This window comes from Oncorhynchus gorbuscha, unplaced genomic scaffold, assembly GCF_021184085.1.
Source record: "Oncorhynchus gorbuscha isolate QuinsamMale2020 ecotype Even-year unplaced genomic scaffold, OgorEven_v1.0 Un_scaffold_695, whole genome shotgun sequence".
NCBI classification, from domain to species: domain Eukaryota; kingdom Metazoa; phylum Chordata; class Actinopteri; order Salmoniformes; family Salmonidae; genus Oncorhynchus; species Oncorhynchus gorbuscha.
Genome location: NW_025745769.1, coordinates 248,272 through 265,445, shown reverse-complemented (window position 1 = coordinate 265,445; position 17,174 = coordinate 248,272). Strand labels below are relative to the sequence as shown.

General features: G+C 46.1%; 1 protein-coding gene across 1 annotated transcript in view; it reads right to left on the bottom strand.

Annotated features, from left to right (window-relative positions):
* Positions 1–10,452, bottom strand: part of LOC124019842 (collagen alpha-1(XII) chain-like) — a 20,978-nt gene extending 10,526 nt beyond the window's left edge. Inside the window, exon 1 of the mRNA XM_046335276.1 lies at positions 10,329–10,452. Coding sequence (XP_046191232.1) covers positions 10,329–10,404 — 76 coding nt within the window. The 5' untranslated portion in view covers positions 10,405–10,452. The remainder of the gene's footprint in view (positions 1–10,328) is intronic.
* Positions 10,453–17,174: the final 6,722 nt, after the last annotated feature.

The following is a 17,174-nucleotide window of genomic DNA, read 5'->3' as shown; positions in this document are numbered from 1 at the left end:
GCAGACACAACCACTATATGAACCGTATTACTTGCCATATTAGCCACACACTCTCTCTCACACACACACACACACACACACACACACACACACACACACACACACACACACACACACACACACACACACACACACACACACACACACACACACACACACACACACACACACACACACACACACACACACACATATATATACAAACAGTCTACACACACATTGTCCCTGTCAGTGCCCCAGTATTACCGTGACAGAATAGATTACAACAGGGAATAGACGATCCAGTGATTGTGCTCTATGTGATAACTCAGCCTCTCTCCTTTCCCCTGGTCCTCCTTTCCTCTCCTCTTTTATCCCTTCCTTGGCTGCCATCCCGGGATTCAGCGGGGGTGACATATGTCCCGGCTCACCGCGGACCAGCATTCTGCTCCTGCTCACAAAACTACATCCTCCATTCTACAGTCAGGAGACTAAGTATCACAGGGAACCGTTTTGGAGACGACACCAACAAACTGCCTCTGGCCACATCACCATGTAATGGAGTCTGTGACGCATGTTAAAACCTTTACAGGTCACGGGAAACGACAGTGTGAGTCATGACTGAGCACGGTTCCTAAGTCAAGCTTCACAAAGGCAGCAAACCACGCCAGGGCACAGGAAAGTTCTTCCATTAGTTTAGTATAATATGTCATGTCAGTGTGAACTGTTTACCCTCCAAATGGAGGAAGAGAACTATGGAACACAGCAGCAGAGAAACAGCAGAGAAACAGTAGAGAAACAGTAGAGAAACAGCAGAGAAACAGTAGATAAACAGCAGAGAAACAGCAGAGAAACAGTAGAGAAACAGCAGAGAAACAGTAGAGAAACAGCAGAGAAACAGTAGAGAAACAGCAGAGAAACAGTAGAGAAACAGCAGAGACAGCAGAGAAACAGCAGAGAAACAGCAGAGAAACAGTAGAGAAACAGTAGAGAAACAGTAGAGAAACAGTAGAGAAACAGTAGAGAAACAGCAGAGAAACAGTAGAGAAACAGCAGAGAAACAGCAGAGAAACAGTAGAGAAACAGCAGAGAAACAGCAGAGAAACAGTAGAGAGACAGCAGAGACAGCAGAGAAACAGTAGAGAAACAGTAGAGAAACAGCAGAGAAACAGCAGAGAAACAGCAGAGAAACAGCAGAGAAACAGCAGAGACAGCAGAGAAACAGCAGAGAAACAGCAGAGACAGCAGAGAAAGTAGAGAAACAGCAGAGAAACAGCAGAGAAACAGTAGAGAAACAGCAGAGAAACAGTAGAGAAACAGCAGAGAAACAGCAGAGACAGCAGAGAAACAGCAGAGAAACAGCAGAGACAGCAGAGAAACAGCAGAGAAACAGTAGAGAAACAGCAGAGAAACAGCAGAGAAACAGTAGAGAAACAGCAGAGAAACAGTAGAGAAACAGCAGAGAAAGTAGAGAAACAGCAGAGAAACAGTAGAGAAACAGCAGAGAAACAGCAGAGAAACAGTAGAGAGACAGCAGAGAAACAGTAGAGAAACAGCAGAGAAACAGGAGAGAAACAGGAGAGAAACAGCAGAGAAACAGGAGAGAAACAGCAGAGAAACAGGAGAGAAACAGCAGAGAAACAGCAGAGAAACAGGAGAGAAACAGCAGAGAAACAGGAGAGAAACAGGAGAGAAACAGCAGAGAAACAGGAGAGAAACAGTAGAGAAACAGCAGAGAAACAGCAGAGAAACAGCAGAGAAACAGCAGAGAAACAGGAGAGAAACAGCAGAGAAACAGTAGAGAAACAGGAGAGAAACAGCAGAGAAACAGCAGAGAGACAGCAGAGAAACAGCAGAGAAACAGCAGAGAGACAGCAGAGAAACAGGAGAGAAACAGCAGAGAAACAGGAGAGAAACAGTAGAGAAACAGCAGAGAAACAGCAGAGAAACAGCAGAGAAACAGCAGAGAAACAGCAGAGAAACAGCAGAGAAACAGCAGAGAAACAGGAGAGAAACAGTAGAGAAACAGCAGAGAAACAGCAGAGAAACAGCAGAGAAACAGCAGAGAAACACAGAGAAACAGTAGAGAAACAGTAGAGAAACAGAGAAAGAGAAACAGCAGAGAAACAGCAGAGAAACAGCAGAGAAACAGCAGAGAAACAGTAGAGAAACAGCAGAGAAACAGTAGAGAAACAGCAGAGAAACAGCAGAGAAACAGTAGAGAGACAGCAGAGAAACAGTAGAGAAACAGCAGAGAAACAGCAGAGAAACAGGAGAGAAACAGCAGAGAAACAGGAGAGAAACAGTAGAGAAACAGGAGAGAAACAGCAGAGAAACAGCAGAGAAACAGTAGAGAAACAGCAGAGAGACAGCAGAGAAACAGCAGAGAAACAGCAGAGAAACAGCAGAGAAACAGCAGAGAAACAGCAGAGAAACAGCAGAGAAACAGTAGAGAAACAGCAGAGAAACAGCAGAGAAACAGCAGAGAAACAGCAGAGAAACAGTAGAGAAACAGTAGAGAGACAGTAGAGAGACAGCAGAGAAACAGTAGAGAAACAGTAGAGAAACAGTAGAGAAACAGTAGAGAGACAGTAGAGAGACAGCAGAGAAACAGTAGAGAAACAGTAGAGAAACAGCAGAGAAAGTAGAGAAACAGCAGAGAAACAGTAGAGAAACAGCAGAGAAACAGTAGAGAAACAGTAGAGAAACAGTAGAGAAACAGTAGAGAAACAGTAGAGAAACAGCAGAGAAAGTAGAGAAACAGCAGAGAAACAGTAGAGAGACAGTAGAGAGACAGCAGAGAAACAGTAGAGAAACAGTAGAGAGACAGTAGAGAAACAGTAGAGAAACAGCAGAGAAAGTAGAGAAACAGCAGAGAAACAGTAGAGAAACAGCAGAGAAAGTAGAGAAACAGTAGAGAAACAGCAGAGAAAGTAGAGAAACAGCAGAGAAACAGCAGAGAAAGTAGAGAAACAGTAGAGAAACAGCAGAGAAAGTAGAGAAACAGTAGAGAAACAGCAGAGAAAGTAGAGAAACAGCAGAGAAACAGCAGAGAAACAGCAGAGAAACAGTAGAGAAACAGTAGAGAAACAGTAGAGAAACAGGAGAGAAACAGCAGAGAAACAGTAGAGAAACAGCAGAGAAACAGCAGAGAAACAGCAGAGAAACAGCAGAGAAACAGTAGAGAAACAGCAGAGAAACAGCAGAGAAACAGCAGAGAAACAGCAGAGAAACAGCAGAGAAACAGGAGAGAGACAGCAGAGAAACAGCAGAGAAACAGCAGAGAAACAGCAGAGAAACAGGAGAGAAACAGGAGAGAAACAGCAGAGAAACAGGAGAGAAACAGCAGAGAAACAGGAGAGAAACAGGAGAGAAACAGCAGAGAAACAGGAGAGAAACAGCAGAGAAACAGGAGAGAAACAGCAGAGAAACAGCAGAGAAACAGGAGAGAAACAGGAGAGAAACAGCAGAGAAACAGGAGAGAAACAGCAGAGAAACAGGAGAGAAACAGCAGAGAAACAGCAGAGAAACAGCAGAGAAACAGTAGAGAAACAGCAGAGAAACAGGAGAGAAACAGCAGAGAAACAGGAGAGAAACAGCAGAGAAACAGGAGAGAAACAGCAGAGAAACAGGAGAGAAACAGCAGAGAAACAGCAGAGAAACAGGAGAGAAACAGGAGAGAAACAGCAGAGAAACAGGAGAGAAACAGCAGAGAAACAGGAGAGAAACAGCAGAGAAACAGGAGAGAAACAGCAGAGAAACAGGAGAGAAACAGCAGAGAAACAGCAGAGAAACAGCAGAGAAACAGTAGAGAAACAGCAGAGAAACAGCAGAGAAACAGTAGAGAATACACGGACAGATTGACGGACAGATTGACGGACGGACAGATTGACGGACGGACAGATTGACGGACGGACAGATTGACGGACAGACAGATTGACGACGGACAGATTGACGGACAGATTGACGGACGGACAGATTGACGGACGGACAGATTGACGGACAGACAGATTGACGACGGACAGATTGACGGACAGATTGACGGACGGACAGATTGACGGACGGACAGATTGACGGACGGACAGATTGACGGACGGACAGATTGACGGATGGACTGGAGGATTGGAGGATGGACAGACAGACAGGCAGACTGACTGACTGAAGGGTGATTGGATGGACAGACAGACTGACTGAAGGATGGATGGACAGACAGACTGACTTAAGGACGGACTGACGAACGGACAGGCAGACAGGCAGATGGATAGACAAACAGATGGGAAAGAATGTAAATTGTCCAGACAGAGAGACTGACAGACAGACAGACAGAGAGGAAACACATAAATTGTTCAGACAAATAGACAGACTGACAGACTGAGGGGAAAAGATAAATTGTCCAGACTGTATACTGTGTCTGGCAGGTGAGAACCACATGTCTAGAATTGCGAGACAACACATGGTGAAGGGTCATTATAGTTCAGTACCTGTCCACTGTTGTCCACCTAGTTGCTACATATCATCATCTAACAATACAGCACAGTCAATAGTCTGTTCATTATTCACTACATTCTAATATTGGGACATAATAACTTGGATCCATGTGTGAATCTTTGACAAAAGAGAACAAGCCCCAAGAATGGCAACAGTTGCTACTCCAATGGTACCTTTCCAGACAGGCTTTAGTCTTGAGTTGGTTCCTCTAGTTTCAACACAGCTGCCAACCAGGCTGGTATATTTGACAAAATTCCATCTGCAACATCTAAGTTCTACTTTGGGAAAAAGGTAACGTAAAAAAACAAGATTTAAATGCATTTAATCTCACAGAACATGAGAGTCAGTGACGTTGGTGTTTAAATCAAGCCCAGTCTAAAGCCTTCTGTCAGTTAAACATCGTAAGCACAGAATTATAGTACTGCTGCAGATTCAAGGGGAAGCCTGACCGGGACTCAACCTCAGCACCTTAGCCATTACACTGAAAGGTCAGATCCTCTCAGCGAGGTTGTTAGGTGTTGCACAAACATTGTTTCATTCCAATAGTTGGAAAGTTAAAAATAAAATAAAAATGCATTACTGGCTGCCAATCAGATTCCACCCCGTGTTCATCTTTAGCCAGTTGATTGGCTAATTCAACCTTCCATGGCATCCAAGAACATCGGAAGCTGTGTACAGTAAACCTCTAGCAGACATGCATTTGATTTAGCTTGGAATTTGCACTTTTGGGACTATGCCATTGGTTCTGATGTACCGGGCAAACCAAATGAAGCCCAGCTAAAGTATTTGAACAGATTTGACATATGTATTTGACACAGGTATGATGTACAGTACCAAACCTAAGGCCAAGATTTGACAGTGGACTGTAGTCTGACAGATAGTGGTGAACAGGAGGCTCCCAGATGTTCAGAATGCCCTGTCTAAAGATGGAAGAGTGACTGAGTCTGCATCACTGTCTACCTGCCTAGTCCATCCAGGTGTCTAGACATACTGGACATACAGACATTATTTAGTCTAGTACTTGTGTCTGAAACAGATAGACGGAGCATGAGAAGAAGAACAGGATGGAGAGAGGAGAAGAAGTACAGGTTGGAGAGAGGAGAAGAAGAACAGGATGGAGAGAGGAGAAGAAGGACAGGATGGAGAGAGGAGAAGAAGGACAGGATGGAGACAAGAGAAGAAGGACAGGATGGAGAGAGGAGAAGAAGAACAGGATGGAGAGAGGAGAAGAAGGACAGGATGGAGAGAGGAGAAGAAGACAGGATGGAGAGAGGAGAAGAAGAACAGGATGGAGAGAGGAGAAGAAGACAGGATGGAGAGAGGAGAAGAAGGACAGGATGGAGAGAGGAGAAGAAGGACAGGATGGAGAGAGGAGAAGAAGACAGGATGGAGAGAGGAGAAGAAGAACAGGATGGAGAGAGGAGAAGAAGGACAGGATGGAGAGAGGAGAAGAAGACAGGATGGAGAGAGGAGAAGAAGAACAGGATGGAGAGAGGAGAAGAAGAACAGGATGGAGAGAGGAGAAGAAGGACAGGATGGAGAGAGGAGAAGAAGACAGGATGGAGAGAGGAGAAGAAGAACAGGATGGAGAGAGGAGAAGAAGACAGGATGGAGAGAGGAGAAGGACAGGATGGAGAGAGGAGAAGAAGACAGGATGGAGAGAGGAGAAGAAGACAGGATGGAGAGAGGAGAAGAAGAACAGGATGGAGAGGGGAGAAGAAGGACAGGATGGAGAGAGGAGAAGAAGACAGGATGGAGAGAGGAGAAGAAGAACAGGATGGAGAGAGGAGAAGAAGACAGGATGGAGAGAGGAGAAGAAGACAGGATGGAGAGAAGAGAAGAAGAACAGGATGGAGAGAGGAGAAGAAGACAGGATGGAGAGAGGAGAAGAAGACAGGATGGAGAGAGGAGAAGAAGAACAGGATGGAGAGAGGAGAAGAAGACAGGATGGAGAGAGGAGAAGAAGACAGGATGAGAGAGAGGAGAAGAACAGGATGGAGAAGAGGAGAAGAAGACAGGATGGATGGAGAGGAGAAGAAGAACAGGATGGAGAGAGGAGAAGAAGGACAGGATGGAGAGAGGAGAAGAAGACAGGATGGAGAGAGGAGAAGAAGAACAGGATGGAGAGAGGAGAAGAAGGACAGGATGGAGAGAGGAGAAGAAGACAGGATGGAGAGAGGAGAAGAAGGACAGGATGGAGAGAGGAGAAGAAGGACAGGATGGAGAGAGGAGAAGAAGACAGGATGGAGAGAGGAGAAGAAGAACAGGATGGAGAGAGGAGAAGAAGGAGATGGAGAGAGGAGAAGAAGACAGGATGGAGAGAGGAGAAGAAGGACAGGATGGAGAGAGGAGAAGAAGACAGGATGGAGAGAGGAGAAGAAGACAGGATGGAGAGAGGAGAAGAAGACAGGATGGAGAGAGGAGAAGAAGACAGGATGGAGAGAGGAGAAGAAGGACAGGATGGAGAGAGGAGAAGAAGAACAGGATGGAGAGAGGAGAAGAAGACAGGATGGAGAGAGGAGAAGAAGACAGGATGGAGAGAGGAGAAGAAGGACAGGATGGAGAGAGGAGAAGAAGAACAGGATGGAGAGAGGAGAAGAAGACAGGATGGAGAGAGGAGAAGAAGACAGGATGGAGAGAGGAGAAGAAGGACCTGATGGAGAGAGGAGAAGAAGACAGGATGGAGAGAGGAGAAGAAGGACAGGATGGAGAGAGGAGAAGAAGACAGGATGGAGAGAGGAGAAGAAGAACAGGATGGAGAGAGGAGAAGAAGACAGGATGGAGAGAGGAGAAGAAGGACAGGATGGAGAGAGGAGAAGAAGACAGGATGGAGAGAGGAGAAGAAGAACAGGATGGAGAGAGGAGAAGAAGACAGAATGGAGAGAGGAGAAGAAGAACAGGATGGAGAGAGGAGAAGAAGACAGGATGGAGAGAGGAGAAGAAGACCAGGATGGAGAGAGGAGAAGAAGACAGGATGAGGAGAAGAAGACAGATGGAGAGAAGAAGACAGGATGGAGAGAGGAGAAGAAGAACAGGATGGAGAGAGGAGAAGAAGAACAGGATGGAGAGAGGAGAAGAAGGACAGGATGGAGAGAGGAGAAGAAGACAGGATGGAGAGAGGAGAAGAAGAACAGGATGGAGAGAGGAGAAGAAGACAGGATGGAGAGAGGAGAAGAAGGACAGGATGGAGAGAGGAGAAGAAGGACAGGATGGAGAGAGGAGAAGAAGAACAGGATGGAGAGAGGAGAAGAAGGACAGGATGGAGAGAGGAGAAGAAGGACAGGATGGAGAGAGGAGAAGAAGAACAGGATGGAGAGAGGAGAAGACAGAATGGAGAGAGGAGAAGAAGAACAGAATGGAGAGAGGAGAAGAAGAACAGGATGGAGAGAGGAGAAGAAGACAGGATGGAGAGAGGAGAAGAAGGACAGGATGGAGAGAGGAGAAGAAGACAGAAGAACAGGATGGAGAGAGGAGAAGAAGACAGGATGGAGAGAGGAGAAGAAGAACAGGATGGAGAGAGGAGAAGAAGAACAGGATAGAGAGAGGAGAAGAAGGACAGGATGGAGAGAGGAGAAGAAGGACAGGATGGAGAGAGGAGAAGGACAGGATGGAGAGAGGAGAAGAAGGACAGGATGGAGAGAGGAGAAGAAGGACTGGATGGAGAGAGGAGAAGAAGGACAGGATGGAGAGAGGAGAAGAAGGACTGGATGGAGAGAGGAGAAGAAGACAGGATGGAGAGAGGAGAAGAAGAACAGGATGGAGAGAGGAGAAGAAGACAGGATGGAGAGAGGAGAAGAAGACAGGATGGAGAGAGGAGAAGAAGACAGGATGGAGAGAGGAGAAGAAGAACAGGATGGAGAGAGGAGAAGAAGAACAGGATGGAGAGAGGAGAAGAAGACAGGATGGAGAGAGGAGAAGAAGACAGGATGGAGAGAGGAGAAGAAGACAGGATGGAGAGAGGAGAAGAAGGACAGGATGGAGAGAGGAGAAGAAGGACAGGATGGAGAGAGGAGAAGAAGGACAGGATGGAGAGAGGAGAAGAAGGACAGGATGGAGAGAGGAGAAGAAGGACAGGATGGAGAGAGGAGAAGAAGACAGGATGGAGAGAGGAGAAGAAGAAGGACAGGGTGGAGAGAGGAGAAGAAGGACAGGATGGAGAGAGGAGAAGAAGACAGGATGGAGAGAGGAGAAGAAGACAGGATGGAGAGAGAGAGAAGAAGAACAGGATGGAGAGAGGAGAAGAAGGACAGGATGGAGAGAGGAGAAGAAGGACAGGATGGAGAGAGGAGAAAAAGACAGGATGGAGAGAGGAGAAGAAGACAGGATGGAGAGAGGAGAAGAAGAACAGGATGGAGAGAGGAGAAGAAGACAGGATGGAGAGAGGAGAAGAAGACAGGATGGAGAGAGGAGAAGAAGACAGGATGGAGAGAGGAGAAGAAGACAGGATGGAGAGAGGAGAAGAAGGACAGGATGGAGAGAGGAGAAGAAGAACAGGATGGAGAGAGGAGAAGAAGACAGGATGGAGAGAGGAGAAGAAGGACAGGATGGAGAGAGGAGAAGAAGACAGGATGGAGAGAGGAGAAGAAGGACAGGATGGAGAGAGGAGAAGAAGACAGGATGGAGAGAGGAGAAGAAGGACAGGATGGAGAGAGGAGAAGAAGGACAGGATGGAGAGAGGAGAAGAAGACAGGATGGAGAGAGGAGAAGAAGGACAGGATGGAGAGAGGAGAAAAAGACAGGATGGAGAGAGGAGAAGAAGGACAGGATGGAGAGAGGAGAAGAAGGACAGGATGGAGAGAGGAGAAGAAGGACTGGATGGAGAGAGGAGAAGGACAGGATGGAGAGAGGAGAAGAAGGACAGGATGGAGATAAGAGAAGAAGGTGAGGACGTAGAGAGGAGAAGAAGAACAGGATGGAGAGAGGAGAAGAAGGACAGGATGGAGAGAGGAGAAGAAGGACAGGATGGAGAGAGGAGAAGGTCAGGATGGAGAGAGGAGAAGAAAGGAAAGGGTAAGTGGGTGGAGGGGAGACACATAGAACGAGATGGAGGGTGGGATGGAAAGAAATAATGAGAGGAAGGTTTGGTGAGATACAGGGAGATAAGTTGAACAAGTAGAGAAATGGTGAGATAGATAAGGAGGAACAGAGACGGAGAGAGAGAGGAGGGGAGAGACGGAGAGAGAGAGAGGGGCAGGAGACGGAGAGAGAGGAGGGGCAGAGAGACGGAGAGAGAGAGGAGGGGCAGAGAGACGGAGAGAGAGAGGAGGGGCAGAGAGACGGAGAGAGAGAGGAGGAGAGGGAGAGAGGAGACGGAGAGAGAGAGGAGGGGGGAGAGACGGAGAGAGAGAGGGGGGGGGGGAGAGAGGAGAACAGAGACGGAGAGAGAGGAGGGGCAGAGAGACTGAGAGAGAGAGAGAGGGGGGAGAGATGGAGAGAGAGAGGAGGGAGAGAGACGGAGGAGGGAGGGGGAGAGAGACGGGGAGAGAGAGGAGGAGGAGGGGGAGAGACGGAGAGAGGAGGGGGGAGAGAGGAGGGGGGAGAGAGACTGAGAGAGAGAGGAGGGGGAGAGAGACGGAGAGAGAGAGGAGGGGAGAGAGAGAGAGAGAGAGAGGAGGGGGAGAGAGACGGAGAGAGAGAGGAGAGAGAGGAGAGCAGAGGAGAGACGGAGAGAGAGAGGAGGGAGAGAGAGACTGAGAGAGAGAGGAGGAGGGGAGAGATAGAGAGAGAGAGAGAGAGAGGGGGGAGAGAGACGGAGAGAGAGAGGAGGGGGAGCGAGACGGAGAGAGAGAGGAGGGGGAGAGAGACGGAGAGAGAGAGGCAGAGAGAGGAATGGAGAGGGAGAAAGAGGTCAAATCCAATACCTTCTGCCTGTTCAGTGACTGCCTGGTGGGAGAGAGACAGGGACAGCAGAAAAATCCACAAACAGGAATGGCCCATGTTCTGTCCTCCTCTTTTATCCCTCCTCCTCCTCCTCTTTTATCCCTCCTCCTCCTCCTCTTTTATCCTCCTTCTCCTCCTCTTCTCTCCTGTTCCTGGTCGTCTCCTCAGATCTCCTCCGACAGATCCACGTCCTCGTTAAGATTCAGCTCAGACTCTTCTATCTTTCCTGAAAGCAACAAAGTGAAACACTTAAACAAGGCCCATACATGAGTGTTTTCCACACAACACTATCACATGTTGAATCAGACTGATCCCAGGTCAGCATGTCAGGCCAGAAAGAGGACATCCTCACGGTCTGAGGGCCTTGGCCTTAGAAGTCTCAGGTAGGTCTCTATCTTCATGAGAGTATGATTCACGATAATATCTGCTACACTTACATATACCTATAGCCATATATACCTATATGTAAGACTAATTAAGACTAATTTGTTTCCCATGCAGGAATCAACACCCTCCTCTAAGCAGCTGAGAACCATCACGACAGTCAAATATTCACTAAATCATATCAAAGCCATGACATTTCAGATGGTGAATCACGCACATCCTGTTCAGTAGCTAACAGTCAGTGTGCTGTTTCACACAGTTGAACATGGCCTCCACAATGTGGACCCCTAACAAATGTTCACTTTGTAAGAAACCTGGGCGATCAAGGCTTCACGGCAGGACTCCTATTTGTGCACATGGCCATGAATATACTCCTGTCTACAACAAGTCAGTACCAAGGTTGTTACTATGGAGACTGTCGACAGCTCCCTTGAAACAAGCTAAGCAATTAGGCACAATGAACATTCACCATCTCACAGTGAACAACACTGATATACTAAATCAACACCCTGCTCTAAGCAACTGAAAACCATCACGATAGTAAAATATTCACAGCATTCATGAAATCATATCACGGGCCATGACATTTCAGATGGTGAATCATGCCTATCCCTTTCAGTAGATAACAGTCGGTTAACTACCATATGGGTCTTTTTCCTGACAATGTGACCTGATCAAATTATGAGATAAAGTTATAGCCTATAACTAAGGCCCAGATTTTTCCCAAGTCTACTTCCTGTTCCTGGTCATTATGTTCCATATAGTCTAAACTGCATAACCATCCCCTCAGAATCAAGGTCGTCTGGAATGGGAGCCATAGCATCTACCTCGGCTTTGAGGCATACCTGGCCTGCCACGGTCCCCCAGACCAGAACACCTATCCTGGGGAAGAGATTAGTCGAGCCCCCTGCCCTGAAGCCTTCTCCCACTCATAGCCCTGGAACTCACATACCAGGTCTGATTAATCCCTGAGCTAGGCTAAGACACCATAGCTAATTGTTTCCTCTGTCTGTGTGTGTGTGTGTGTGTGTGTGTGTGTGTGTGTGTGTGTGTGTGTGTGTGTGTGTGTGTGTGTGTGTGTGTGTGTGTGTGTGTGTGTGTGTGTGTGTGTGTGTGTGTGTGTGTGTGTGTGTGTGTGTGTGCGTGCGTGCGTGTGTGTGTGTGTGTGTGTGTGTGTGTGCGTGTGTGTGTGTGTGCGTGTGTGTGTGTGTCCTGCGTGTGTGGGAGAGATTGTGTGGAAATATATCATTAACCTTGGATTGCAGACCCAATTTGTCTATCTGTGTGTGTTGTGTATATATCCCTTCCCAGATCTGATTACTGGGAGTGTGTATATATGTGTTTCTACCAGACACACTTCTCCTCTTTGAAATGTATTGTCTATAGTGCAGGTGTGTCATGTTAATGAAAAGGACACCTATTTCATGGTCTGGTATAGAGATCTTGCTGTCTATTACATTGTAGATTGTGTGGCTGTCACATATAAATGCTGTCTATCACACACAGATAGACAGCATTTCTTTGTGCACCACACAGATAATCTACAATGTAATAGACAGCACACAGATAGACACACATATATACCAGACACATGAAAGATGGTTACACACACACACCTTTTAGACACACATATATACATTACACACATGTCACGGCCTGCACTATACACAATACATTGGATACAGAACCTTCAGGTGGAGATGAGAGCTGGACACAGATGTCTGTTATTACAGATTATCTTTGGTGTTGCGATGAAACCACACACACACACACACACACTCACACAGTAATCAGGTCTGGGAAGGGACACGTATTAACTGTCTATGAAGGTAAATTGGGTCTGCAATCCAAGGTTAATGATCAGAAGAGAAAGTTCATTTCAGGTCATGGAGTCCCCCTAGCAGGCTACTCTACATTCCAGGTCATGGAGTCCCCGGAACACAGCCTCACAGGCTACTCACATTTCAGGTCATGGAGTCCCCGGAACAGCAGCCTCAGGCACTCACATTCCAGGTCATGGAGTCCACGGAACACACAGCCTCAAGGCTACTCTACATTTCAGGTCATGGAGTCCCCGGAAGGACACAGCCTCAAGGCTACTCTACATTCCAGGTCATGGAGTCCCCGGAAGGAGAGCGTAGCCTCAAGGCTACTCTACGTTCCAGGTCATGGAGTCCCCGGAAGGAGAGCGTAGCCTCAAGGCTACTCTACATTCCAGGTCATGGAGTCCCCGGAAGGAGAGCGTAGCCTCAAGGCTACTCTACATTTCAGGCCAATTGGAATTTTCTATCTGCTTTGCTGACGTGACATTAAAAGGTGCTTCTGCAAAGACAGCTCTTCAGATACATTTAAAAGACACCATTTCTGATCCTTAAGAGTCTGTTGACGCACCCCCTGCATCACTCTAAGTAACATAATGAGAAAGGCTTAAGCTGGAGATATCAGGGGTTTCCGCGTATGTCGGCCTTCCTCATCTGAGGTGGACGAGTTACAAAGGGGTTCGAAAATATCAAATAGCTGAATGATCCATGGTATGACCATCTTAAAACAATGCCATATGTCAGTTTAGTAGACCTCCCCAACCGCGTAGACTTTTAGAGGTTAGAAAAGGTCAATAGATTAGCTATGGTGAGGTTGTGATTTTTAGATGGCATTTATAGTATCTCTGTATTTTTGCCTTTCCCTACAGTAGGTGTGTGTGTGTGTGTCAAGTCTGTCTTAGCTCAGCTAGTAAATACAGATACCAGATAGAGCTACACCTCCCCCTTAACCCCTCACCCCATCTCTGAATCTCTCCATCACTCTATCAAAACATCCATCCCTCCATCAAAACATCCATCCCTCAATCAAAACATCCATCCCTCAATCAAAACATCCATCCCTCCATCAAAACATCTATCCCTCCATCTAAACATCCATCCCTCCATCAAAACATCCATCCATCCATCTAAACATCCATCCCTCCATCAAAACATCCATCCCTCCATCAAAACATCCATCCCTCCATCAAAACATCTATCCCTCCATCAAAACATCCATCCCTCCATCAAAACATCCATCCCTCCATCAAACCATCCATCCATTAAAACATCCAGCCATCCATCCCTCCATCAAAACATCCATCCCTCCATCAAAACATCCATCCCTCCATCAAAACATCTATCCCTCCATCAAAACATCCATCCCTCCATCAAAACATCCACCCCTCCATCGAAACATCCATCCCTCCATCAAAACATCCATCCCTCCATCAAAACATCCATCCTGCTAGATCACCTCTCTAGACCCTAGATCAACTTCAGGTAGAAATGAAATCCGAACATTTTCCCCCATAGTTGTATTGCCTGGCCAGATAACGTCAGGGTGTTTGACTGTTTGAGAGGCATGTTGAGTTTCCAGCCAGTCAGATGGGAGAGCTGCCAGAGGTTACACAGCATACCCAGAAGATACACAACACCTCTCCATTCACATACCAATCCAAGCCAGTCCTGTCTCTGCTTGTATCCTGCTACATACTTTACATGTTAAAGTGTAGAAACTTACAGTTGTAGAAACCTGACATCAGTTTACAGATGTAGGATCTTCATTTGGGCAGTTTGCTACAACAGGAATATAATCCTGCAGCAACAGGACATTATTATTAATTATTATGTGGATTATAAGTAATGGACATTATTGTTGGGGTTGATACATTTCTTGTTAGGGAAAATTAAGTCTGAAATTTAAAAGTGAAAATTACAAACTTTAGAAGCCTTTTTTATACTCAAATACACTACAAGTTAGAAAATTTTCAGCAACAAAAGAGTGATCAAATTAAGATCTGACATCTGTATATCATAGTCACAAGCCACAGACAGTAAGGCAAACTGGTTTGCAACAAGAGCCTACTTTTACAGTAAGGGCTGGCTTTCCGGACCCTTCTTCCTAGACTTATAAAGCTCAATGGTGAGTCTCCACTGAAAGTGCTTTTTCCCTCTCCAGGAGTGGGCTTCATCTGGGTCTGCCTTCTGAGTCACCTGCTGACCAAAGTGCATCTCTCTGTGTAAAGTAGGTTCATGTACTCATCCTGGGTTGGTGTTGGACTTGGAACTTACTACATCTTTCCCCAAGTCAGACTGTGAAGACATCTGTTGCTCATTACAGACATAGTACGATGGTTAGAGTGTCAAATATGTTCCCTGAGGTCACAGGGGAGAAAATCAAAGATGGCGGCTACTTCACAAGGGGTCAAAGCATGTGTTAGTCAAAAGGACCCTCTGCTTCTTTCAACTTCACCAATAGGACCCTCTGCTTCTTTCAACTTCACCAATAGAACCCTCTGCTTCTTTCAACTTCACCAATAGAACCCTCTGCTTCTTTCAACTTCACCAATAGAACCCTCTGCTTCTTTCAACTTCACCAATAGGACCCTCTGCTTCTTTCAACTTCACCAATAGAACCCTCTGCTTCTTTCAACTTCACCAATAGAACCCTCTGCTTCTTTCAACTTCACCAATAGAACCCTCTGCTTCTTTCAACTTCACCAATAGAACCCTCTGCTTCTTTCAACTTCACCAATAGAACCCTCTGCTTCTTTCAACTTCACCAATAGAACCTCTGCTTCTTTCAACTTCACCAATAGAACCCTCTGCTTCTTTCAACTTCACCAATAGAACCCTCTGCTTCTTTCAACTTCACCAATAGAACCCTCTGCTTCTTTCAACTTCACCAATAGAACCCTCTGCTTCTTTCAACTTCACCAATAGAACCCTCTGCTTCTTTCAACTTCACCAATAGAACCCTCTGCTTCTTTCAACTTCACCAATAGAACCCTCTGCTTCTTTCAACTTCACCAATAGAACCCTCTGCTTCTTTCAACTTCACCAATAGAACCCTCTGCTTCTTTCAACTTCACCAATAGAACCCTCTGCTTCTTTCAACTTCACCAATAGAACCCTCTGCTTCTTTCAACTTCACCAATAGAACCCTCTGCTTCTTTCAACTTCACCAATAGAACCCTCTGCTTCTTTCAACTTCACCAATAGAACCCTCTGCTTCTTTCAACTTCACCAATAGAACCCTCTGCTTCTTTCAACTTCACCAATAGAACCCTCTGCTTCTTTCAACTTCACCAATAGAACCCTCTGCTTCTTTCAACTTCACCAATAGAACCCTCTGCTTCTTTCAACTTCACCAATAGAACCCTCTGCTTCTTTCAACTTCACCAATAGAACCCTCTGCTTCTTTCAACTTCACCAATAGAACCCTCTGCTTCTTTCAACTTCACCAATAGAACCCTCTGCTTCTTTCAACTTCACCAATAGAACCCTCTGCTTCTTTCAACTTCACCAATAGAACCCTCTGCTTCTTTCAACTTCACCAATAGAACCCTCTGCTTCTTTCAACTTCACCAATAGAACCCTCTGCTTCTTTCAACTTCACCAATAGAACCCTCTGCTTCTTTCAACTTCACCAATAGAACCCTCTGCTTCTTTCAACTTCACCAATAGAACCCTCTGCTTCTTTCAACTTCACCAATAGAACCCTCTGCTTCTTTCAACTTCACCAATAGAACCCTCTGCTTCTTTCAACTTCACCAATAGAACCCTCTGCTTCTTTCAACTTCACCAATAGAACCCTCTGCTTCTTTCAACTTCACCAATTATCCAGATATAATACTTGAGCTAAGATTGATTAAGCTGCCCAGTACAATGGAACCAAATACATAGTCCCGAAAGTGCAAACTCCAAGCTAATTCAAGCGCGCTTCAAATACTTGCAGGCATTTGAAAGTACTTGACATATTATGTACTGTACTGACCCAGGTTTGCAATGATGAAAGTGCACACTTCTATGGACTCTTAATCAGCAATGGACCAGGCCTCACTCTGAAGATGCAGAGGGGCATTTCTGCAAAGGCTACACTCATAAACAGGTCAGCAGCAGTCAGCAACCTCTGACAACGTCCCTGCAACGCTCTCACAATGCAATCACTTGTGTCCAGCCTGGCAGCCTCACCTTAGCACTGGAGAGGGTATTGTGTCTGTCTGGCCCCAGTTAGTGTATTACAGCTCAGAGTGGATTAAAGGTAGAGGACATAAACATGGTCTCTCTCTCTCTCCAACTTCATTTCTCTTTCGCTACCACTCCCCTGCTATCTCCCTATATAATACTCCATCTCTCTCCATTTGGTACCACATGCCCTACAAGTCCAACCGCATGTCAGCTATTTCTACATAATGGCATTTTCCACATCACAGAGGATTATCCCTGCAGGTGTGAAATTGGGAGCATTTAAAAGGCACACACACACACACACATAGGGTGTAAACACAAGCTTGTGTGTGTGTGTGTGTGTGTGTGTGTAATATATAATAATAATAATAATATATGCCATTTAGCAGACGCTTTTATCCAAAGCGACTTACAGTCATGTGTGCATACATTCTACGTATGGGTGGTCCC